A 26,188-nucleotide genomic window follows, 5' to 3' on the forward strand; every position below is an offset into this window, starting at 1 on the left:
CTTGAAGGGAAGGGGATGGCATTCCATTTCCCTTTTACTCCTTTTCTTCTAGCTGGAAAGTAGTGGTGGTGGTGAGCCAACTTGACCATGAGGAAGAGATTACATCCTAGGAAAGGTAAAAAAACAGAAGGAGCCCATAAATCCTAAATGATCTCATAGAGCCTTCATGGTCCTAGATGAGAGACAATTCAACTATATATTTTTTTAAGCCACTATGTGAACCAGACTAATGCCGTCATGGACAAATCTGCCATGATGACCCTGTCAGAGCACAGCCCCACTAACACCCCCAACACATTCTTTCTTTTTGTTTAGCCACACCCCTAAGTACACCCTCAGGGCATAACATCCCTGATCTGCTTTGGAGATATGACTATGACACACACCTATGTTCCAACACTCTCCTCCTGTGTGGTCCCCCAGCAAGTACTCCCTAGCCTAAGTCTATAAAAGCAGATCTTATGGGAGGTGGGGTTGTGGAGATCTATTCTTCTTGCTGCCTCGTAGAGAGCTTCTGTCTGTAAGTCCCCTTACTAAAGCATTTCTTGGTCTTAGAGCCCCTTTGGCTGCTGAAGGTCATTTTGCACATACCTCCCTTTTACAGAACAGCCACTTTTAATTTCTGTCACAGGTGGCTGGACTTATATTTCAACCCAATCAGATATGCAGTACAAAAGTAAATCTGAGAATGCAAATGATCGTGGCAGAAGACAGAAAGTAGTAAGCAATAAACAGAGGCAGAGGTAAAAATTAGGGATGCAAGGAAGAATCATGTCTACCTAGGCTGTGAGCTTTCAGAAGAGGTTAAAGTGTTTGATGAGTGGTAGACTCCAGACTGTAGGGTTGAGGAGGTGCAACAGAGGATTCTTCCAGACAGGGACACAGCAGCAGCTCTAGAAAGCATTGGTGATGGTAGCATTATGGTGATAATTGGTGTACGCCTCAAATTAACCCAAGCAACATTTGAACTTTGGTATACTTATTTAAATTAATCTTGGTTTGGGCTAATGCTTCTTGATAATCATCATAGAAATGTAGAAATTTAGAAGTGGGATGCCTGGGTGGCTCAGTTGGTTGAAGGTCTGACTCTTGTTTTTGGCTCAGGTCATAATCTCACTGTTCGTGCCCTGTGTTGGGCTATGAACTGACTGTGGAATCTGCTTGGGATTGTCTTTCTTCCTTTCTCTGCCCCTTCCCTCTCATGATCTTTCTCTCTCTCAAAATAAATCAACATAAAAAAAAAAAAAAAGAAATTTAGGAATGGAAAAAATCCTAGCAAATAGAAAAACCTGCTCTAATGCAGTTTAAAAACTAAGTCCAGAGATGCTAAGTAAGTTTTGCAGCATAGTCAGTAGAACCCAGGCCTAATTCCCATGCCTTTGAGTGTTCAGAGTTTGTACTTAAATGTACAAACATTGTAAAGAATCCTATCAAAGCTTTTTACTCCTCCAGCAAAATCATAACCCCAGGTTGCTATTTGCAATGCGCTCTTTTAATTTTCCACGAGCATACTTTGATTTAGCATAGCACTTTTTAGCCTTCAGAATATTTTCGCCTCTGATCCTGAGAATAATCCTGTGCCATGAAGTGAGTGGAGGATTAGTAACATTTCCTTAGCAGCAAATGGAAGCTGAAAGTCTTCAAAGGATCATCGCAGGAGGAAGCGGTAGTAATTGGCGGAGGGAATGGAGTATTGCGCTCTTGCCAATCTTCCACCGATTTTCCTGTCATTTGTCCAGGCTTTCCCTTACTCTATGGAGGGAAAGTAATGGGTGGCTCATGTATTTAGACTTAAATTAATTAAAGTGAAATAAAATTTAAAACTCAGCTCCTTAGTCACAGTAGTTACAAGACTGTGGGCTCAGGGGTCATGCGTGATCAGCAGTAACTCTACAGAACAGCGCTGACACTGAACATTTCCACCTTATCAGAGCGTTCTGTGGGACAGCCTGAAGTGTCTCTTCCACCAAACCTCAATCCTGCCCTAAGTCTATGTGTAAACCAAGCCCAAAGAGTGGTCCCCAAACTCTTACACCTTCCTGCAGGACACTTAAAAAGTGGTAATGCCGGTTTTAAAAGTGGTAATTCCGAGAAATCACTCGGGCCAGATGTGCTACAAAGGTGATGGGAATGAAAGTGCAGGAGTCTTCCACCGTCCGTACAGCAAGTGGGCGGTGGATGGAGAGTCAGAGGGGCGGAGCCGAGCGCCGCGCGCCCAGGGGCGGGCGGTGTCACGAGGCCGGGGGCGGGGCCGGGGCCGGGGGGGCGAGGCAGCGAGCGCGCCAGCCCTGCCGTGCGTGCTCACGTGACAGGTCCGCGAGGCCTCGCTCGCGCAGTCGTCTGGACGAGCGAAGATGGCGGCGGAGAGAGAGCCTCCTCCGCTGGGGGACGGGAAGCCCACCGACTTTGAGGAGCTGGAGGACGGAGAAGACCTGTTCACCAGTACTGTGTCCACCCTAGAGGTGAGACCGCGTCGCCTTGGGTGCTGCGCTCCGCTACTGCCGCGCGTCTCACCTTTAGGTGCCTTTCCCCAGCCCGGACTTGTCCCTCCCCACCCCCCGGGTTTGCGGGGACCCGGACGGGGCGACACCTGTGACGCGGGCCCCGCCTCTGGTACCTGTCAGTGTGCTGGAGCGTGGCCTGGGCGGCCAGCCTGCCTCACGAGACCAGCCTTGCGGGCTGGGGGTTGAGCTGATCCTCTGAGGGGCCGGGACCGGCCCGAGCATTGCAGCGCCCTTTCCCGGCTCAGCCGGCCTTCCTCTGTGTCACTTGCACCTCTTTTCCAAAGCAGAGGGTCTTGCCCTGAGTCCTCCCGGGCGACCTCCGCAGCCCCCTCTGAAGAGGTGCTTGCTTTTCCTTTCCCAAGGGAGGGTGTGCGCCTGGAAGGGGACAGCAGGGAACGGAGTGTCGAGTGGCCGTGGCTGTCCGGGGAGCGTGTGGATGCGCTTTTCCCGGTCGTGGCCCTTCCTGGACTGCTAGTTCCCCTTGAGGGAGGTGCCTCTGTTCTGTACTGTTAAGTGCACTTGACCCGTTTTGTCTTCTTTAGTTCCTAGACTTCTTAAGAAGACGAGCGTTTATAAAATACAGAGTTGAAGGGACGGAGTAATCCAGGAAACTGCTGGTTTTGGTTTTTTGTTGTTTTGTTTGTTTTAGTTTTTAAAAACAAACCGGGGAGAAATAACAGATCCCCACTCCCTTTTTCCTCTTTTCTCGCATGGTCAGCGATCTCTGAAGTTGACTGTTCCTGTTTTTGTAAGAGGAAACACTGTTAACTCTAATTGGCCTCCTAGATCCGTTTCTGGTTTGAATTGCTTTGCATTTAAATGAAGGCACCAACACCTCATAGTCCAGTGTTAAGTGTGTGTACGTGTATTTAAGCAAATTGCCCAGAGGATTGTTTACCCTGGGCTATACTTCTTTATAAAGTGCTTCTGTAAGCTTTCTTGGCTTGTGCAACTCTACACCAGATCAATTGGAAATTACTGTAAAATATCCATTATCTAAAATTCAGTTAGCTGGAACTTCCGGAAACCGTTTTCATCACTGACCATACTCTGCAAAGTGTATATACAGGTTCCCAGCCAAATCCCACCTCCCCTTAGATTTTATGCTTCTTGAGGCTAGAGATAGTCCTTGATCATCTTCGTATTCCTCACAAGATCTTGGACATTTGCATTGAGTAAATGCTTGTGGGATTTATTGTCAAAACCAGCATCTCTTAAGAATTAGTAAAAATTGGCATAACAGATGAACCTTTTGGATTTAGTATCTTTTTAGCCCTTTGTATGTACTCTGTAGCTGTCTTAGAATGTATTGAGAGTTAGTGTCCCTGCAGAATTCTAAGACTGTGTTTCATTTGAGGACTATAAAGGTTTTCCACCAGCTAGGATCCAAACTGTTGACCTTGTGTGAATTAGAATGCTGTGAACACTTAACGTTCTGTTTAATTGAGGCTTTTCAGAGTTGAGTAAAAGGAACTATCAATTTCTATTTCCCATTTGGATGACACTTTTTAATAAGGTATTTGACTTTTTTCAATAAAACTCCACAGAAGGTTGAGGATGAATAAATTTATCTTGGTTAGTGCAATGTGAAAGTTGTAAATAAAGTTGGTTTTGATTGTTAATCTAAACACCTTATGTTATAGACTCATTCAGGTTATTAGTTTTAAGGTAATAAAACAGATTTGTAAAATCAGAATATTCTTTGCTTTACAAACTGTTAGGGGAAGGATGGATAGCTAGCAGTGTTTTTTGGTATATCAAAACTACTCTGAAGGAATGTACTTTTGTTTTTAGAAGTGCTTCTCAAACCTCAGAGTTTAGGGGAAACCTTAGGATTCTTGTTTGAAATGCAGATGCCTTCTCCTCCGTGGACTCTTCAGGTTGAACACTTAAGATCTTCAGATTTTATACCTAAGTTACCTAAGGATCTTGGTAAAGTGCAAATTACGGTTCTTTAGGGCTGGGACAAGGCTGTTGTTACACATTTTTAACACATTCCTGACGCTGCTTCTGGTCCATAGATAGTAATGAGTTGCAAAGTCCCAGAGGATTGTGAAGCAGTCATCTGCTTCGTTCGAATAGTTACCAAAGCTGTAAGTTGAAAGGAAGACTTAACAGAGTAATGTGTTTTAATTAAAGAAAAAGTAGGAATTTTAAAATTTATATTATTTATGTAGAAGCATTTTAAATCCATTGAAATTCATATAAGTGAAAATCAAATTATAGACATTTTTGATGTCATAGTTAAGCTTGTAGTGACTGTACAATTTCGTGTATATGTATGATAGTAGTATATTTTTAACACAGCATTGTACTCCTTTCCTTCCACAATTAAGAACAGTCACATAACACCAAATTCAGTAAATGAGGCCTATTTAAAAATTACAGTGTTTGTTTCTGTTGTGACTACGAAACAAGAAATTGATGGAAGCTGGCATAGGGAGCATAAAGTGGACTGAGAAAGGGGAAAAAATCTAGTGAAAGTTTGTTTTTGGTGCCTGAGAGGCAAGGCTTGTAAATTGTCTTGTAAATGACACAAGGCTACGCTTAAAAGGTGCTTGCCCTAAAGCATCATGGAGAAATAAGACAGCACCTTAAAAAAATAAAATCAGGAAATAGGTATTATATTCTGTCTTTTCTCTATTTTAAACAGCTATACTGAAGTATAATTCATATATAGCTCACTCATTTAATGTGTACAATTTAATGGTTGTTAGTATATTGAGAGATAGGTGCAAACATCACCACAGTTAGTTTTAGAATATTTTTATCACCTCAGAAAGAAATCCTGTACTTTTCAGCTCTCACTCCTTGCCCCCATTCCTCAAATCCCTTAAGCAACCACTAATTAAATTTCTATCTCTAAAAACTGTTCTAGACTTTGTATAAATGAAATCATATGATACGTGTCTTATCGTGACTGGCGTATTTCACTTAGCATAATGTTTTCAAAGTCAGTGCTTCATTCATTTGTGGAATGGGATGAAATGGGATAATTGGTGTACTACATTTTGTTTATCTGTTCATTAGTTGATGGACATATGGGTTGTTTCCACCTTCGGGCTGTTATGAATAATGCTGCAGTAAATATTTGTGTACAAGTAGAACTACTGGGTCTTAGGGTAACTCTAACATTTATTCATTTGAATAACTGCTGGACTGGGTTCCCAAAGCAGTCGTGCCATTTTACATTTCCACCAGCCACGTGTGAGGGTACCATTTACTCCACAGCTTCACCAACACCTGGTATTAGGACTTTTTTTCATTCTGTTTATCTTTTTTTTTTTTTTTTTGAGAGACAGAGAGAGACAGTGGAAGCAGGGGAGGGTCATAGAGGGAGGGAGACATAGCATCCGAAGCAGGCTCCAGGCTCTGAGCTAGCTGTCAGCACAGAGCCTGATGCGGGGCTCTAACCCATGAACCGTGAGATCATGACCTGAGCCAAAGCCGGACGCTTAACCTGAGCCACCTAGGCGTCCCTCATTCTGTTTTTCTTAATGGGTGTTAAATGCTACTTTATTGTGATTTTGATTGGATTCTCTTGATGAGCAAAGGTGATGCACATCTTTTCATGTGCTTGTTGGCATTTGTATATCTTTTTTGGAGGAATGTCTCTTCAGTCCCTTTGCTCATTTTTTAATTGAGTTGTCTTTCACTAATGAGTTATAAGAATTCTAGGTGTAAGTTCCTTATCAGATACATGATTTGCAGATGTTTTCTTGCATTCTCTGGGTTGTCTTGTCATGTTCTTGATAAAAGCACATTGTTAAAAAAAATTAATGAAGTCTAATTTATTTTTAAGTTTGTTTCTTAGGATTTTCACTATCATATTTAAGAATCCCCTACCAAATCTAAGGGTCTACATGCATATTTTCTTCCAAGAATTTTATGGTTTTGGCCCTTTTAGGTCCTTGATCCGTCTTGAGTTAATTTTTTATGTGTAATGAGGTAGGGTCCACCTTTATTCTTTCGCACGTGGCAGTTCAGTTGTCCCAGTACCATTTGTTGAAAAGATTATTCTTTCCCCATATGAATGATCTTGGCACCCTTGTTGAAAATGACTTGACCATAGGTGTTCACACCTGGCTCTCAGACTAACCTCAGATCTAAAGGTCACTTGAAGGTAAGATGACTATAGTTTGCCCAGCAGTATCACCTGGTAGAGATTATAGAGCATTTCAAATGAAATTTCCAGTTGGGAGGTTCACAGCTCTTAAAATTCCTTTTCTCTAACCCCATGCTGCTGTAAGTGTTCGCAAGATATTTTACTTGGTTGATTTGAGCAAATACTTGGGTATTTACCCTCTGCCATACTATATGGATCATCATCTGAGTGCAAATATCAGCAAACTACTGCAAATCTTTGAGGACAGAAAATCTCCGGTGGAGAAGAAAGAGGTGTACAGAAAACTCTGAATACAGATTGTGATTTTATGGTCCGAAAACACAACCAGTTTTCACTGAAAGTATCAGTGAAACATGAGGAGATTCTTATTCCTATCAATGTTCCTGACACATTGCAGATGAACACTAAATGCTTCTTTTGGCTGGAAAAGCTCACTGAAGAGGTGATATTTAAGAGAAAACTTGAAGGGGTAATGAAATTTCAAAGTGGGAGAATAGCAAGTGTCACTTGAGGGTCAGTCCATATTCTAGGGAACCATAAAAAATTCAGAGTGGCTGAACAGGCAATATTACAAGTTTACTATGTGGTGAGATTCTGAAGGGCTTTGGAGTAGGTGGGTGAGAGCTGTGAACAATTGTTACGGCAGGAACGTGATCAATGTGCTAGCAGTCTGTGGGATAAATTTGAGTGGGAGGTATTTTTGGTAAGTTGATGAGTTGGAGGCTATTTTAAGACCTCAAAAAGGAAAGCAAGTGTTAAGTATTAAAGGAGAAAAGGAAATTGAACAGTAGAGTAAAAGTTAGACATCTAAAGACAATATCTTCCTCTCTTCAGGCAATTCTTAGACAAAGGAATTACAGGTTTTATTTGGAGCTACATTACAGCAACTAAGAAAACATCAAGCAGCTAGAGATGCTGATGGGCTAGAAATGTTTTCAGAATCTGTCATAAACTTACTGAATGATTACATTAAACCACTCCCTGCTCCAAGGAGTGAGTGTATGAACCATCAAGAGTCAGTAGAATAAAAACAGCTCTGTGAACAAATGCCTGCAGTACCAGATGGTCCGTGTGTAATTGAAATATACAAAATAGTATAGAAGACTAGAGTGACCTAATTACATAGAAATGATCTTTGAAATCCTGAAAACGGTTGGCATCATCAAGAGAAAATAAGAGTATGACAAGGGACTGTTGACAAAGAGCTACTAAATTAGTATGTGTTGTACCTGTATACAACAGATAGTAGCAGTGTATGTTTTCTTAATTCTGTTTTCTGATCTCTAGGTAGGCCTCCAATTTTAAATACTAATCTTTCTGAAAATTTTATTATAAATTACCAGTGTGTCAGAGCAAAAATATTTTGTGAATAGGTAATTAAATTTTTTAAATTTTTTTATGTTTTTTATTTATTTTTTTGAGAGACAGACAGAGACAGCATGATCAGGGGAGGGTCAGAGAGAGAGAGGGAGATACAGAATCGGAAGCAGGCTCCAGGCTCTGAGCTAGCTGTCAGCACAGAGCCTGACGCGGGGCTAGAACCCTCGAACGTGAGATCATGACCTGAGCCGAAGCCGGACACTTAACCGACTGAGCCACCCAGGCACCCCAATGAATAGGTATTTAAAGGTGTGAGCATTGAAAAGTATTAGAAAGATTTAAGAGCAGCATGACTCTAGTTGACCACTTTCCCTTAAAGGAATTAAACAGGGATTTTAAAATGAATGGTTTTTAGTGCCTGTTAAAAAATGTTATAGGAAGTTGCTTGAGGCAGAGTTGTTCACTTTTTGCACTTTTTTCTTGAAAAGAATGAAATGTGCCTTTAACGTTATTTTACAAATACCCACTTTCCTATAAAGTTGAACTGTTGTGTTTTTTCCCCCTGTGATGATAGTTTTTATTTGAGGCAGATATCAGTGAACTACTGCAGATCTTTGAAGTATAATAAATGTACCTCAGTTTAGTAAAGTACACTACCACCTCACTCAAGATCGTGAACGCTTCTGTCACCTAGAAGAAATTGTCTCACATAGTTAACCCCTTCCACTCCCAACCTCTAGCAACCAGTGGTCTGTCTTCTGTCTGTATAGTTTTGTCTTTTTTCATAATGTCATATAGATTGAATCATACAGTATGAAACTTTGAGTCTAGCTTCTTTAACTTAGTATAAAGTATCTGAGACTCCGAGATGTTGCATATATCAATAGTTCATTCTTTTTATTTCTGAATTTAATATTCCATTTTATGTATGTATCACATTTGATTGTTGTTGAAAGTTCTGTTTCCAGCTTCTGACATTAATGAGTAAAGCCATATAAACATTTATGTGTAAGTTTTTGTATGAACGCAGTTTTCACTTCTCTTGGGGAATACTTAAGGATTGCTGGGTTGTATGGTGAGTCTGCTTTGACTTTGTAAGAAACTGCCATACTTTCTGCCTCAATGGGTGTAAGGGAGGTGAAGTCATTTGCTTTTAGTCCCAGGAGTTAATGGCTGTAGTAATAATGTATAACTCAAGATGATAATTTTTAGGACAGTGTTTTCTGAGTCTGAAAATTGTTAATCTATGGTTTCATTAAAACAGAAGCATAATGTTTTACTATAAAAGTATGTCACTGTATTTCTTAAGAGTCATAAAGGTTATTTTAATATAGAAATTTTATCCTTATTCAGAGAGTCACGTTTTATATGTATTATTGAATGTTGCAATCTTGAAAACCAGCCCCAGGGAAACTTTTGTGCAGCTAGATTTGTCTGTTTTTTGTCTCTGGTCAGGTTTCTATTCATTTCATCTTGGAAATCTAATAAAGTTATAGAAGAGCAGAAGGAAGGAAAGCGAGAAGGAAAGGAAGGAAAAGAAAGCAACTGCCAGGCTCTTTTCAAAGTAGACCTATCATTAATTACATTCCCATAGCAGTGAATGAGAATATGAGTTCTTCTACATCCTGTCTGCATTTATTAGTATCAGGCTTTTCTTCTAGCTAGTGGTGAGCTTGAAACTGGCTTCTATTGGTTTGAAAGAAGTGATTGTTAAATTTTCAGGTATTTGTAAGCTGGTTATTAAATACAGCCATTGTTAAAATTAAGTTATAGAAGCATATTTAAAAGAATTATATTAAAAATGAAGGTAGTAAGTATTCAAAATGTCATCTTCTAATTTCTTTACTACATTTTATTATTTTTTTATGCTCATGTCTAATGTATTTGTATGGTGCAAAGTACGTATCTTCTCAAGTCCACGTTCACGGAGGGGTAAGCATCCTCAGCAAGCACGTTTACTCCATAGAAATCAGCAAAAGCTATAAATCAGTCTTCTCTCTCAAAGACCTGGTTGCTAAACATTAACCAGCACGCTAAAGACTTTTAAGTATCCTGACAGGTTTGTTGTTGTGTCACATTCTAGTTTTAATATACATTCTCCAGTATTGTTTTTGAGTGTCTTTTTACGTGCATCTTCACCATCTGAAAATTATCTTTGGTGATGTTTTACCTTTCACATCTTTTGCCCATTTAATAATTTGGATTTCCTTACTGAGTTTTGAGAATTCTTAATGTATTCTAATTACGCATCCTTTGCCAGATGTGCCTTTTGCAAGTATTTTTTCCCATTCTGGCTTGTCTTTTTATGCTATTAACATTACTTTCACAGAGCAGAAGTTTATTATTTTGGTGAAGTTCTGGTTAATCCTTTTGTTGTTGTTGATAGTACTTCACATGTCACATATGACACCCTTTCCTAACGGCTAATCCAAGGCCACCAAGGCTTTATTTACGTTTCCTTCTAGAAGTTTTGTAATTTTAGCCTTTACGTTTAGATGTAGGATTCATTTTGAGTTAATGTTCACGGGAATTCAGGTTTTGAGTTTTTTGCATATAGATATCTCGTTGTTCCAGCACCATTTATTGAAAGATAATCATATTGTTAAGGTTTGTTTTGTGGCTTAAGCTATGGTCCTTTGTGGTAAATATTATCTTTGCACTTCAAAAGGATGTATGTAGTCAGTTGTTGATGGCTGGAATGTTCTATAATTGTTAGGTCAAGTGGATTGATTTTATTTTTCAAAGTATACAGCATCACCAATGAATCCCACATACTTTATTCTAAGTTAAAGAAGCTAGACTTAAAAAGATTCTTGATGAGTTGTTTTTGCATCTTTGTCAAAGATCAATTGAGCATATATATGTTTATGTATATATATTTATATATGTGTGTATGTCCTTTCTAGACTCCATTCTGTGTCACTGATCTGTTGACTCTCCTTTTGCCAGTTGTATGCTGTCTTGCTGTAACTAAGTCTTGAAATTAGGGAGTGTGAATCCACTGACTTTTTTCAAAATTGTTTTGGCTCTTGTCCTTCTTTTGCCTTTCAGTATAATTTTAGAAACAATTCATTGATTTCTATCCAATATTTCACCAGAGATTTTAATTGGGATTGTGATTAGTTTGGGGAGAATTAACATATTAACAGTATTGAAGATTTAAGCATAAGTTTACTATTTCTCTCCATTTATTTAGGTTTTTTTTCTTTTCATCAGTGTTTGTAGTTTTCAGCATACCAATCTAGCACATGTTGTGTTCGTTTATACTTATTTCATGGTTTGTTTTACATTGTTCATTGGTGGCATATTGACCCTCTATCCAGCAAATGTGCTAAACACTCATTAGTTGTAGTAGTTTTTTTCTAGAGTCCTTGGTATTTTCATGTATATAATCATGCTATGATTGGAGTTTTATTTCTTTCTTACAAAATTTATGCATTAATATAATAACTAAGATTATCAGCATAATGTTGCATAGGCATGGTAAAGTCAATATCATTTTCCCTTTTTTGAACTTAGGAGAAAAAGATTCTTTGTCTCTTAAATATGATATTATCTGTTAAGTTTTCCTTGTATGTGTCCTTCATCAGGTTAAGGAAGTTCTAAATATTTTCTGAAATTTTGTACTCATGAATAGATGCTGGTTTTGACAAATTGCTTTTCTGCATTTAATAAGATGATCATGTAGTTTTCTTCTTAGGTTAATGATGACATGGATTATATTGATTGGTTTTTTTAAAACATTGAATAAACCTTGCATTCCTGTGATAAGCCCTGAAGTCCTAAATGTGCTTATCCTTTTTATATGTTGTTGCATTCAGTTTGATAGTATTTTGTTTAGGCTGTTGTGTCTGTCATGTTAGATATTCTGTAGTGTTTTCTTTTACTTATAATGTCTTTGATTTGGTACCAGAAATGCTGGTCTCATTAAAGGAATTGGAGAATGTTTATTTTATTTCTCTTCAGTCTTCTTAAAGGGGCTATATGGAATTAGTCTTCTGTCGTCTTTAAATGTTGCTAGAACTCACTGGTGAAGTCTCCTGAGCATGTAGTTTTTTGGAAGACTTTGAACTTCAAATTCATTATCTTTAATAGATCAGGACTTTTTCATTTTGTTGAACTTCTGTAGTATGTGTCTTTCAAAGAATTTGTTCATTCAATCTAGGTTGTGAAATAGGCAAAAAATGTTTCATAATGCTCTTATTTTCTTATGACAGTATCTATGGGGTCTCTCGGTGATGCCTCTGCCGTTTCCTTCTGAATATTGGTAATTTATGTCTTCTGTTTATTCACATATTTATTTATTCATTTATTTTTATCTCGCTAGAGCATATCTTGGAATCTTTTCAAAGAATTATCTTTTGCTTTCTTGAAGTTTTTCTATTGCTGATTTGTAATTTGGTTTTTCTTTTTTTGAGTTATTAGTAGTTAGCTATAAATTTCTCTGTAAGTGCTGCTTTAGCTGCATCCCACACATTTTGTAACTGTGTTTTGTTTTTATTCAGTTTAAACTATTCTCCAGTTTCCGTGGTGACTTACTCTTTGACCTATGGATTATTTAGACATGTGTTAATTTCCCAAATTTGGTAATTTTCTCAGGAGCTTTCTATTATTTCTTGTTTAATTTGATTATGGTCAGAGAAGGTTTATGATTTTAGTTCTTTTATATTTGTTAAGGTTTGTCTGATGGCCTAGAATATGATCTCTAATGGTGAATAATTAGTGTGCCCTTGAAAAGAATATATGTAATCTAATGTTACTGTTGGAGCGTTCTTTAAATATTAAGTCAAGTTGGTTAAAAGTAGTTTCTGGCTCCCCTCTATCTTCCCTTATTACATACCTGTTGTATCAAGTGCTGAGAGAAGACTGCTGTAATCTCCCAATATAATTGTAGACTTAAAATTTTTTATTTATAGTTTCAGTTCAGTTTTTTCTTCATATCGGAACATTATTGTTAGACACATAGACATTTAGTATTGTTATGATTCTTGGCAAATTGATGATCATTTTATCATATAATGCCCTTCTTTATTGCCAAGAATACTCCTTATTCAAAGTTTGCTTTTATCTGATGTTAATATGACACTCTGTCTCTTTTTTGATTGTTTGCAATATATGTATATATATATATACATGCACATTATTTTACTGTTAACTTATCTGTTGTCTTTAGGGTAGGTTTTGTTGTAGACCATATATCGTTGTGTACTGCTATTTTTATACCCAGTCTAGCTACCTCTGTCCTCTAATTGTTGTGTTTAATGTAATTATTGGTGTGATTAGATCTACTATTTTGTTTTTCTTCTCTGTTTTTCCCTCTGTTTCCCACTTCCCCCCTTCTTTTGTATTATCTTAATGCTTCTAAATATTTTTCATTTATCACCTGGATTTTTTGCTTTATTTCCCCTTCCTCTCTTTAAATATATAAATATACTTATATACACATGTATATAGAATACATATACATATCTATATCTATCTAAAAAGAGAGCGAGAGAGAGAAGGTGGTTGCTTGAGGGTTTACAAATATATACCTAATGCCTTACAGTCCAGTTAGGGTTAATATTATACTTATAAAAATAAAATGTAGATTCTTATGACCATTTACCTGCCTTTACATTATAGTTTTCATGTGTTTTATGTTATACATCAAAAACCTTACCATTGTTACAGGTTTTGCTTTCATAGCCATACATATTTTAAATAACGTAAGAGAAGGAAAATGGTCTGTTAACACTTCTCTAGTTAGTTATTGTTTCTGTAATTCTCACTCTATTCTGGAAGTTCCAAGTCTGTCTTCAGGTTGGAGATTGTCTTTTAGTAGCCCCCCCCCCTCCTTTTTTTTTAAGAACTGTCCTGGTGATGGTAGATCCCTATAGTTTTTTTCATTTGATAATATCTTTATTCCAACTTTCTTCCTAAAGAATATTTTTGCCGGATAAAGAATTACATTCACAATTCTTTTCTTTCAACACTGTAAAGATACTGTGCCAGTGTCACAGTTTCTGATTTCTGATGAGAAATATGCAGTCTTTGTAATTGTATCCCTAAATGTAAAATTTCCATTAGCTGCTTCATGTTGTTGTTTTTTTGTTTGTTTTAAGTAGGCTTAAACCCAGCAGAGAACCCAACGCAGGGCTTGAACTGAACTCACACCAAGAGTTGGACACTTAACTAGCTGAGCTATGCAGGCGCCCTTCAAGTTTTTGTTTTTTTTTTTTAATTTTTAATCTTTTGTTTTCAGCCACTTAAAAAATTTTTTTTTAATGTTTGTTTATTTTTGAGAGAGACAGAGTATGAACGGGGGAGGGGCAGAAAGAGAGAGAGGGAGACAGAGGATCCAAATGAAGCAGGCTCCAGACTCTGAGCTGTCAGCACAGAACCCAGCATGGGGCTTGAACCCACAAACGCCAGATCATGACCTGAGCTGAAGTCAGATGCTTAACTGACTGAGCCACCCAGGTGCCCTGGTTTTCAGCCACTTTTTATGATGTGCATGGGTATGGTTTTCTCTGAAGCTGTCCTGTTAGAGTTAGCTTATTCTCAAATCTGTAAATTTATGTCTTTCAACAAATTTGGGGAGTTTTCAGCCATCGTTGCTTCAATTATTCTTGTGCACTTCTTTTTAGGATTTCAGTGATATGAATGTTAGACTTTTAATATTGTCTCAGGTCCCTGAGGTTCTATTTTTTTTTTTTCCTATTTTTTCCCTTGTCTCTTATACTGGTTATTTTCTAATGATCTATCTTCATGTTCACTGATTTTTTTCTGTCAGAAACTGTATAAAGCCTGAAATTTTATCCTCCTTGTAAGGTAACACATTAACTTGTTTTATGGTTGCTGGAAGAGTACTTGATGAAGCACTTTTTTTTTAATGTTTTTAAAATTTATTTTTGAGAGAGAAACAGTGTGAGTGGGGGAGGGGCAGAAAGAGAGGGAGACAGAATCCAAAGCAGGCTCCAGGCTCTGAGCTGTCAGTAGAGCTCATCACTTGTGAACTACAAGGTCATGACCTGACGCTCAACGGACTGATAATGAAGTTGGATGCTCAACTGGACCAAGCCACCCAGGCGCTGCGCCCTTGATTAAGCCCTTTTACTCAAAGCATAGCAAACAGCATGAGTATCAGCATGAGTATCCTGTTTGTGACAGTTTTCCTTGTCATTTTCTTTACAGGATGGTGTGATGGGGTGTGGTGGGGCAGGGAGGTTGATACTGTACCTGCTTTTGATCTGTGTCACAGCTGAAGAGCTCTAGATTAGGGAATTCAAATCATTTATAGTTGGCAGTAAGTGTGCCTATTCTTTGCTCTAGAGGAGACATTGTCTGTATTATACCAGATAATAAACAAATCTAGTCTTTGGAAAAGAGACAGTTACCTTTTTACCCCCAAGGCTGTTTCCCAGAAACATTGCCTTCTGTTAGAGTCTTAGCTTCCTGCTCTGTCACACTCTTTCTCTCAGCTTTGGCCACCCTTGCAGAAAAGCAGTCAAAGAAAAGAGAGAAAATACTAATGAAGATTTCTGGGTCCCTTTTTCCCAGTTGAGCTGGTTAGACAAGTAGGTTTTTCTCTTGGGGTTTTAGATTCCTGTGCTCTCATCACTGCTGCTTTCTTGCACTTAAGCAACTGGGTCTGTCCTCAGGGCAGGGCCAAGAGAGAAAACGGGGTAGGGATAGGAGGAAGCAAAGGAAAAGAATTTTCCACCTACATTCTTTTTATAGCAGAGGCTTTGGTGTTGTAGCCAGAAAATAAGAGTTTTGCTTAGTGTCATCACTGCTCACACGACTAGTATGATTCTGCAGTTGGAGCCATTCTCAGGAAAAGCCAAAAGAGAAAAGAAGGGGGGGAACCCATAAAATCACTCTCACATTTGTGTCTGTTTCCCCAGTCTATGCCATTATTTACTTATAGGTCTCTGTGTATTGTACTCTATCCAGAGATTTTAGTGTTAATTGGTGGGAGAGAAAGGGACTCTCAGGGGCTTCTTTAATGTTGTTTGGGATCTTAAACACTACTTTTTAATTGAAGAGATACTAGCAACAATCTTGGAACTTTTTATAGAAATAATATTCAGCATACTACTAAGTGATGATGTAGGGAGGAAAAAATGCATTTATTAAAAATATTGATGTCTCTACAGTTGCATTCTTAGAGAACTAGTTCTGATCACCCGGAACGTGTGCTGTAGGCAAAGAAATCATCAATATTTCCTTCCATCACCTCCTCATTCACTGGCCATTCTCTCCATACTCCTGTTGATCCAGTGGAGAATAGCTTTTGCTCTCACTGGGAGACTGAAAGAGGCACGGAGAGGCAGGAACAAATGTAAGTCCTCACAGCTTTCAGCGGGTGACGGCTCCAGTTTAGCGTACAAGTTATATACAGGACCTTAGTGCTTGTGTCTTACTTAATACGAGAATATCTTAGTTGTAATGAATATAGTCAGGAAGCTGAATCATGTGTATAGGTGCCTACTTTTCTCATATAAAAGTTTTAAGTTCACAGCAAAATGAAGTGGGAAGTGAAAAGGTTTTCCATGTACTGCCCCTGCACATGCGTTATCCCTCGTTGTCTGCCTCCCCAGCCACAGTGGTGTGGTACGGTGTGTTCGTTAGAACAGCTGTGTCTACATGGTGACATCGTAATCACCTAAAGTGTATAGCTGGTGGTGTTTTCCATGTTGTGGGTTTAGACAAGTGTGTAATGCCACGATGTGTACCCATCCTACTAGTGTCCTACAGAGTGGTTTTGCTGTCCACAAATCCTGTGTGCTCGCCTCTTCATCCTGCCTTCCCTCCTGCCCTGCTGACCTTTTTACTGTCTTCATAGTTTTGCATTTTCCAGAGTACCCTATGGTTGAGATCATAAGATATATAATCTTTTTAGACTGGATTCTTTCACTTAGTAATATGCTCTTTTAAGTTTTCTCTGTGTCTTTTCATGGCTAGATAGCTCGTTTCCTTTTAGTGCTGAATAACATTTCATTGACTGCAAGGAAGTACCAGTTTACTTAACCCATTAACCTCCTGAAGGACATCTTGGTTGTTTCCAAATTTTGACAAGAATAAAAGCTACTCTAAACATCATGTGCTACGTTTTTTTGTAGATATAAGTCTTCAGGTCCTCTGGATAAATACTAAGGAAAGTGATTACTGGGCTATATGATAAGAATATGTTTAGTTTCTTGAGAAATTGCCCAACTGTCTCCCAAAGTAGCTGTACCACTTTACATTCCCACCAGCAGTGACTGTCAGAGTCCTCTTGCTCCACATCAGTGCCAATATGTGGTGGTGTCAGAGTTCCTTTTTTTTTTTTTTTTAACATTTACTTATTTTTGAGAGAAAGAGACAGAGTGTGAGTGGGAGAAGGGCAGAGGGAGAGGGAGACACAGAGTCCAAAGCAGACTCCAGGCTGTGAGCTCTCAGCACAGAGCCTGACGCAGGGCTCGAACTCAGAAGCTGTGAGATCATGACCTGACCTGAAGATTTTTGACCATCCTGATAAGTGTTTAGATATCCAGCATGAGGCATAGTGGTATCTCATTGTTTTAATTTGCATTTTCCTGATGATATGTGATGTGGGGCATCTTTTCATATGCATGTTAGATGCTTATTTGGTAAGGTGTCTGTTAAGGTTTTGTCCCAGTTTTAAATTAGGTTGTTAAGTTTTCAGAGTCCTTTGTATATTTTTGATAATAGTGCTTTATCAGATGTGTCTTTTGCAAATTTTTCTTCCAGTCTGTGGCTTGTTTTTTTGATCCTCTTGAGAGTATCTTTCAAAGAAAGTTTTAATTTAAAAATTTTTAGTGTTTATTTTTGGAGGGGGGGGTGCACCTGAGCAGGGGAGGGGCAGAGAGAGAGGGAGACACAGAATCCGAATCAGGCTAGCTGTCAGCACAGAGCCTGATGTGGGGCTTGAACTCATGGACCATGAGATCATGACCTGAGCCAAAGTTGGTCGCTTAACCAACTGAACCACTCAGGCACCCCTAATTTAGTTTTTTTAAGTTTATTAATTTGAGAGAGAGAGAGAGAGCAGGTGCAGGGGAGGGGAGAGACCATTTGTTGAAAACTATTTGGTGAAGAGACTTTTTCTCTCTTGTTTTGCCTTTGTTCCTTTGTCAAAGATCAGTTGTCTGTATATATGTCGCTCTATTTGGGGACTTTTTCTGTTTCATTCATCTATTATTCCTCCAATATTTCATTGTGTTGGTTACAAGAAGCTTGAAGTCAGGTAGCTTCAATCCTCCAGTTTTGTTCTTCAGTATTCTTTGGACTCTTCTGGGTCTTTTGACTTTCTGTATAAACTTTAGGATCATTTTACTGATATCCACAAAGTAACTTGGAAATTTGACTGGGATTGCCTCGAATCTGTATCTCAAGTTGGGAAGAACTGACATCTTGACATTATTTAATGTTCCTTTTAATGAATATGAAATGTCTCCATGTATATAGTTCTTCTTTGATTTCATTCATCGGACTTTGGGCATTTTCCTCATATAGATCTTGTATGTTTTTTATTAGATTCATACATTAGTATTTTGGATGGGTGCTAATGCAAATAGTATTGTTTAAAAAATTTTTTTTCTTTCTAAGTATTTACTTTGAGAGAGAAAAAGCATGTGTGTGAGTGGAGGAGTGGGAGAGAGAATCCCAAGTGGGCTCTGTACTGTCAGTGTGCAGAACCCAGTGTGGGGCTTGATCTCACAAACCATGAGATCATGACCTGAGGGAAATCAAGAGTCAGACACTTAACCAACTGAGCCACCCAGACTCAGTAGTATTCTTTTTCTTTCTTTTCCCTTTCCCTTTCCCGTTTTACTTATTTATTTTGAGAAAGAGAGCACATGAGCCTGATAGGAGCAGAGAGAGGATAGAGAGAATCCTAAGTAGGCTCTCCACCATCAGCACAGAGTTGATGTGAGGCTTAAACTCATGAGAACCAGGAGCTGAAATCAGGAGATGCTTCACTGACTGAGCAACCCAGCCACCCCTCAGTAGTATTGTACTTAACTTCAAATTCAATTTGTTCATTGATGTACTAACCTTGTATGCTGCACCTTTGCTGTAATTGTTTATTAGTTCTAGGTTCGTTTTGTCTTTTGGGTTTTCTACTTAGATGTTGATGTCATCTGTGAACAAAGACAGTTTTATTTTTTTCTGATCAATTTGTATACCTTTCACTTCCTTTCTTATTTTATTTTATTAGCTGGGACTTCAAGTACAATGTTGAAAAGCAGTGGTAACATCCTTGTTTTATTCCTGATCTCTGTGGGAAAGCTTCTAGTTTCTCACCATTAAGTTTCCTGTGAGCTCAGTGAGTAGAGCATGTGACTCTTGGTCTTGGTCTTGGGGTTCTGAGTTCAAGCCCCACGTTGGACATGGAGCTTACTTGAAAAAAGGTTTGATGTAGGTTTTTTGTAGCTATTCTTTCTTAACGTAAGTTCCCTGTATTTTTAGTTTGCTGAGAGTTTTTATCAGGAATGGTTGTTAGAACTACTCTGTTACATTTTTATGTAGATGTGATTAAAGCTATTTCAAATTTTTAGTATTATAGATAATCTCATTGACAAATCTATGGCCACTTTTTAGGCATATTCATAATTGTTTTCTTAGAATCCAGTTAACAGATAGTAATTAGACACAGCCAGGAATTGAGTGAAAAAGTAGTAAACAAGAGAAGATAGTCTCCTTTCCTTACAGTTTGTAATTAATAAACAGTTAATAATTATAGTGTGGTAAGAGAAATTATTATAGGAGAAGTAGATATTCTCTGAAAGCATATAGGCCATTAATCTAACCAACTCAGCTAGAGGTGAGGTTGAGGTTGCCAGGAACATCTTCCAGAAGAAAAGTGTATATGCTTAGTTGTTTTTAAATACCTTCAAGTGAAATAGCTAAGGAAAATGGAGGCCCACCTTTGTGAGAGTTTGGGACTGTTAAGAATGAGCTCCTAAGAGAAAAGAGAACCTCTCCTTTAAATTCTGTAAAGAATTGAAACTGATTTTGAAAGCTCCAAAGAAAGTCCTTATGCCATAGAGGATAGTTTACTTAAAAATCTAAAGAGAGGGGCACCTGGGTGGCTCATGTGACTGAGCGTCCAACTCTTGATTTAGGCCCAGGTCATGATCTCACACTTAGGGGGATCGAGTTCCTCATCAGGCTCTGTGCTGACAGTCTGTAGCCTCCTTGGGATTCTCTTTCTCTTCCTCTGTCTCTGTACCTCTCCAGCTTGCTCTCTGTCTCAAAGTTTTAAAAAATAAACATCTTTTAAAAAGAGCTACAAGTCACTAAGTGACACAGCAAAATGGGCAAAATACTTGAAGAGACTTCACAAACGAGGATATTCACATAGCCATTTAACATGTGAAAAATTGCTGGGAATCATTATTCATCAGGAAAATGTAAATTCAAACCACAATAAAATATTCTTTGTACTGTCATAATAGTTAAAATGGAAAATGATAGAATATATCAAAATGTTGAAAAGGATGTGGAGTCATTGATATTTTCATATGCTGTTCAATTATGTAACCACTTTAGAAGATTGATGATATCTTCTAAATTAGGACATTCACCTACCCTGTGATCTAACTCTTCTACTCATACATACCAATCAGAAATTTGATCACCTGTTTGCTAAAAGACACCTATACTGGAGGTTTATACAGCATTATTCAGAGTGGTACAAAACTGAAGACCACCCAGATGTCCCATTGCTAGTAGGATGGATCGATTGAGGTATATTTACACAATGGAATGTTTTACAGCCACAAGAATGAGTAATCTGTTTACTGTACACAGAAGTGTGGAAGAGTCTTGAACACTTCACATTAAGAAGAAAAGCAAAACACTAAAGAATATATTCTGTATGGTTCTAGTTTTATGAAGAACAACAACAGGGAAAACTAATCCATGCTGGCAGAAGCCTGTGTGGGAGAGGGTAAGGAATGGGAGTAGAGCGTCTGGGGCTGATGATAATGTTCTCTCTCTGGAGCGGATGCTGGTTACACCGGTGTGTTTGGTTTGTGAAAATAACTAGTGCGCTTTGGACATACACACTTTTTATGTGATGATTTTTAAAAAGACTGTTGGTTTTCACTGTTAGGAAGAAGCTACAATAAAGCTAAAAGCTTCACAATCTAGATTTTGTTTTGGGGGTCATTATACTTTAAGGTTAAGAAGTACAAAGAGAGTCCCTATGCTCATTTGAAATGTAAATGTTTGGGAGGGGAACTTAGTTTGAAACATAGAAATTTTAGAATAATTTTAGTTTTAATCCAACAAGTACTAAACCTTTCTCTTGTGGTGAAGGAATACTTTGAACTTCTGATACTTGCAACATGTTTTCAAGATCTGATTTTTTTGCTCTTATATTATTATATGTAACTGTAAAGTATTGCATTTTTGTTAATTATAAGTCAACATGATAAGTTCGTATCTCTAAAGAGGTGATAAAAAAATTTTTTTTTAGCTTAAATGAGTTTTTGTTAAGGAAAACGAATAAAAATGTGTTTTTGGTTCATTCTTCCTCTCAGAGGAGGTACTGTAAATAGCTGTTCTTGTTCTTCACTTGTTATCACAGAATGCTCTATTCCTATAAAGTATAGAGTCATAGCTGTAACAGTTACACATGCTAATTCATTATCTGTTGTTATATTGTTAACAGTCAAGTCCATCGTCTCCAGAACCAGCTAGTCTTCCTGCAGAAGATGTTAGTACAAACTCTAATGGTCGGAAACCTGCAGAGGTTGTGCTAGATGATGACAGGGAAGACCTTTTTGCAGGTAATTATAAATACCTTTATTTTTTTAGTAACAGTCATTTGTAGTATATGTCTCGTTACAAGATACTCTCTAAGCGAAATTGAAATTTCGTGTAAGGTATTAGTGGTAGCTCTTCTTAATAACTTGGAAGAATAGGAGATTTCCAGTTAGATCACCTTGTGAAAAATGCAGACTGTTGAGAGAAGCAAACATGTGATCCTTTCTTGTTTTAGGCATTTGAAACTAAATCACATATTATAATTTGATGTTTTGATCAATATTTAGACTTAGAAAACTAATGATTGTGGCATTCATTCTTTGGCAAATAGCAGTAGTTGTCATTTTATTACTTAGAGGTTAACACCACCAAAATTAAACTCTGGATTTTAAAATCATTTCAAATCTGTTTGCTTTAGTAAAATACCTTGGTATTTACCGTAGTTCTCTTTTGATTCCTTGTAGATGAGTAAATGGTGGTTGAGCGTTTTATTTTTGATATGAGGGCAGGATTTGGTGCAGCTCTGCCTTTAAACTACCTGGGTTCTCAGGGCACCTGGCTGGCTCGTCTGGAGCATGAAACTCTTTATCTCAGGGCTGGGTGTAGAGATGCCTTAAAAATAAAATCTTAAACAACTAGATTCTCTTCAAAACAGTTACCTGCTTTAACATTAAAACTTAGGTAAAAGTTAAAGGTTAGATTTTAAGGGCACAGTCTGTTTAGAATTAACAACACAAAAAATTAAAGAAGTAAATCTTAAACAACTCAATTTACCTGAACTGGTTTTCATTGACTTAAAATTTAATAACATGTCCTCAGCTCTTATAGTAGTTGCATATTTGAACCATTCTGTATTTTTAATATAAATGTCTTTGAAGATACAATTTTACATCTTGGACTGCCTAGGTGGCTCAGTCAGTTAAGTGTCCAACTTGGCGTGCAGGTCATGATCTCATGGTTTGTGAGTTTGAGCTGACAGCTCAGAGCGTGGAGCTTGCTTTGGATCCTGTCTCTCTCTCTCTCTCTCTCTCTCTCTCTCTCTCTCTCTCTCTCTCTCTCTCTTTCAAAGAAAAGCATTAAAAAAAAAAAAAAGGCACCTGGGTAGCTCAGTCGGTTGAGAGTCCGACTTTGGCTCAGGTCATGATCTCACACTCTGTAGGATCCAGCCCCACGTCGGGCTCTGTGTTGACAGCTCAGAGCCTGGAGCCTGCTTCCTCTTCGTGTGTCCATCTTTCTCTGCTCCTCTCCTGCGCATGATCTGTCTCTCAAAAATAAATAAATGTTAAAAAAAAAAAAACAACACAGTTCTCCATCTCAAAGGTCCTTATAGGTTCCTGCTTGATTAGCTTTATGAAAAATTTTTACTGTAGCTAAATTCATGCAGAAAATTTTAAATGCCATACAAATACCAATCATAGTTCCCATTTATTTATTTACTTATATAGTGGCTACATACCACTCACAGTAAAATCACAGTTAACCAAAGTTGTAATATTCCTTTTTGTTTTCTTAGGTGGACTTTTTCCTAGGCATCCTTTAGAAGTTTTTCCATGGCATTTATGTCTTAAACTAAAAGATGACATGAGTTCTTTCTCTTCTAATTGGGTACTAATTTAAAGTATGTATTCCTGGGGTGCCTGGGTGGCTTAACTTGTTAAGTGTCTGACTTGTGCCTCAGGCTATGATCTCAGGGTCCATGAGTGGAAGCCCTGTGATGGGCTGTGTGGTGACAACTCAGCCTGGAGCCTGCTGGGAGTTCTGCGTCTCCCTCTCTGTCTGCTCCTCCCCTGCTCGCTCTCTGTGTGTGTGTCTCTCTCTCAAAAATAAAAAGACATTAAAAAAATTTAATACAAGTTTTTTAAAAACCTGGCACACCCAAAATATTTAAAAAAAAAAAGAAATAGTGTATTCCTCTATTAGAGGTTTATACATAGAAGTTTTGGGTTATCCATTTTATAAAAGACCCTTTCACCTTCAAATCTCAGAATTTGTACATAAAGAATATACTGAAACTAATAATGGAACTATGAGAGGGTTTTTTTTAAAACCGGCCTGCACAACTGATCAGTTTGCCGAATGAGGACTATACAATGATATTTGCCCACTTAGCTTGATTAGAAAAAAATCTTGTTCATGTTTTCTCTACCTAGCAGTCTGTACTAAATATGTGATTTAGTTATGGTCATTGTTAGTATTTGTTTTGAAAAAGAGAGAGGGGCACCTGGGTGGCTCAGTCAGTTGAGTGTCCAATTTTAGCTTAGGTCATGGTCTCACAGCTCATGGCTTGAGCCCTGTGTCCACCTCTGCTCTGACAGCACAGAGCTTGTCTGTCTCCCTGTATCTCTGCTTCTCCCCCAACTCACTCTCTCTCTCTCTCTCTCTCTCTCTCTTTCAAAAATAAGTAAACATTAAAAAAATAACAGAGATCATGGAGACTAAACAGTTAACATAGTCATCTGTTTGTATTTCCTTTGCTATCTATGAACATAAACACTTATAAGAATTTTTTTTAATGTTGAATTTTTTTTTGAGAGAGAGGGAGAGAGAGACATATACAGTGCGAGCAGGGGAGGGGCAGAGAGAGAGAGGGAGACACAGAGTCTGAGCAGTGCTGACAGCTCAGAGCCTGATGCAGGGCTCAAACCCATGGACTGTGAGATCATGACCTGAGCCAACATCAGATGCTTACCCAACTGAACCACTCAGCTGCCCCAAAACATACGTATTCTTTATGCTTAATCTTTTATCTTAAACTCAGCTGCATTTCAAAATGACATAATTAGATGTTCTAGTAATTTGATCTTTTTTTTTAAGTTTATTTTATTTATTTTGAGAGAGAGAGAGAGACAGCTCAAGTAGGAGAGAGGCAGAGAGAGAGGGAGGGAGAGAATCCCAAGCAGGCTCTGCACTGTCAGTGCAGACCCCATTGTGGGGCTCCACCTCTGGAACCCTGAGATCATGACCTGAGCCAAAATCAAGAGTCAGATGCTTAACCTACTGAGCCACCCAGATGCTCCTCATCTGATCATTTTTATATGAAAGGATTAATACTACACTTGCATCTTAATGCCTTTAAGCAGGTATTTTATTCCTTCTAGGAAGAGTATGGTTCTTGGAAACCATAATAAACAGGAGCATATGTTATCAGGATGATGAAAACTATTGTTCATTAATGAGAGCATGTGCTTAGTTTATTTCCCCTATATCTGCGAGAGAACATGAACATTGCTCTAGTGATCTAGCCATTTTGAATTAAAACCATGAAGAGATTAGATACTATTGGTACTATGCCAGCATGTTTTGGGTAGCATTTCAGGTACTATTTTATCAGAGGTGGTCACAGAAAAAGTTTGTAAGTGTGACATGTGACACATGCTAGTTTACTTGGAGAGCATTCACCAAATGTGGTTGAGTACAAGGCCCTCCACCGCTTGTTAATCCTTCACCCTGAGCTTCACCGCACATGCTTCAAGACACTGTCATAGAGGAGTAACAGGCTGAGCAAACTGCCAGTGTTGAAATTGTCTGATACTTTCAAATATTGTTTTTGCCTGGGTCTTTAGCTTATTTCAGCTATGATGCCATTTGTAAGTTTAATGACCATTCCTTTGTTTAAAAAATTCTCTGGTATCTATGTTATGAATGAAATTGCTTCTCTGACATTGACATAATTATATTTGTCCTCAAAGTATCTCTTACAAGGAAAAGTTAATCTTTATACTTAAAACCTATGGAGCATTTCCTGCAACCTTCAGATCTGGGTTAAATTAAGATTTGTGAATTTGTTCTATTGTTAGTTTGCTTTTGTTAAAAGTCATGAGAAGACTTCAAGACAGGCTATATGTTAGTTAATGTGCTAAATCTAGTCACTAGCCATTTGTTTTCATTTTCGTCCTCTGTGTTAGCTACTTAAGTAGATCATAGTTAGCTTTTCTTATTTTGAGGTTACCTACTATTCATGAAACAACTTCTGAGAGTCCTTGCAAAGAACACAAAATCTGGTATCAGTGAAGTAAAATGTGATTGAAAAATTAAAGTTACTGTATCTGTCTTGATACGTCAATAAAGTTTTTATGCCTTTCCCTTTTTTGTCTCTGGATCTGTTGCCAGTAGCACTGCCTCTTTCAGAGAATTTTAAATTTCTTTTTATATTGTTTGCAGCTTGTTGTTTGACTTGTCTGTAGATGATAGATCTCACACCACCTAGTTATACTACACTGCTTTCTTATTTTTTATTGCTCACTGGTTTCACTTCATAAGAAGTAAATAGATACTAGCCGTCTTAACAGCCTGAAACTACACGTAAGCTTTTAGTTCGTTACATCAGGGTCATTTATTGTCTAATTGTCTATTTTACATCTACAGCCCTTTTTCCTTCCTCTGGTTAGTATGATGTTGGTTATTCTTTTTATTTTTAATTTAAAAATATAAAGAGAACTGTGTCAAGTGAGGGTCTCATCAACATGAGAAAACC

At 38.0% G+C, this 26,188-nt stretch overlaps 1 protein-coding gene across 2 annotated transcripts in view; it reads left to right on the forward strand.

The window, feature by feature from the left end:
- Positions 1-2,307: 2,307 nt before the first annotated feature.
- The window catches only part of SNX2 (sorting nexin 2), a 57,312-nt gene continuing 33,431 nt past the window's right edge, over positions 2,308-26,188 (forward strand). The window contains exons 1-2 of one of the 2 annotated variants that reach the window (XM_029941757.1): positions 2,308-2,462; positions 21,620-21,737. In XM_029941757.1, the coding sequence (XP_029797617.1) occupies positions 2,355-2,462; positions 21,620-21,737 (226 nt within the window). In that variant the 5' untranslated portion in view covers positions 2,308-2,354. The remainder of the gene's footprint in view (positions 2,463-21,619; positions 21,738-26,188) is intronic. The other variant, XM_029941758.1, reaches the window with a different exon arrangement.

This window comes from Suricata suricatta, chromosome 6 (genome assembly GCF_006229205.1).
Source record: "Suricata suricatta isolate VVHF042 chromosome 6, meerkat_22Aug2017_6uvM2_HiC, whole genome shotgun sequence".
Classification (NCBI taxonomy): Eukaryota; Metazoa; Chordata; class Mammalia; order Carnivora; family Herpestidae; genus Suricata; species Suricata suricatta.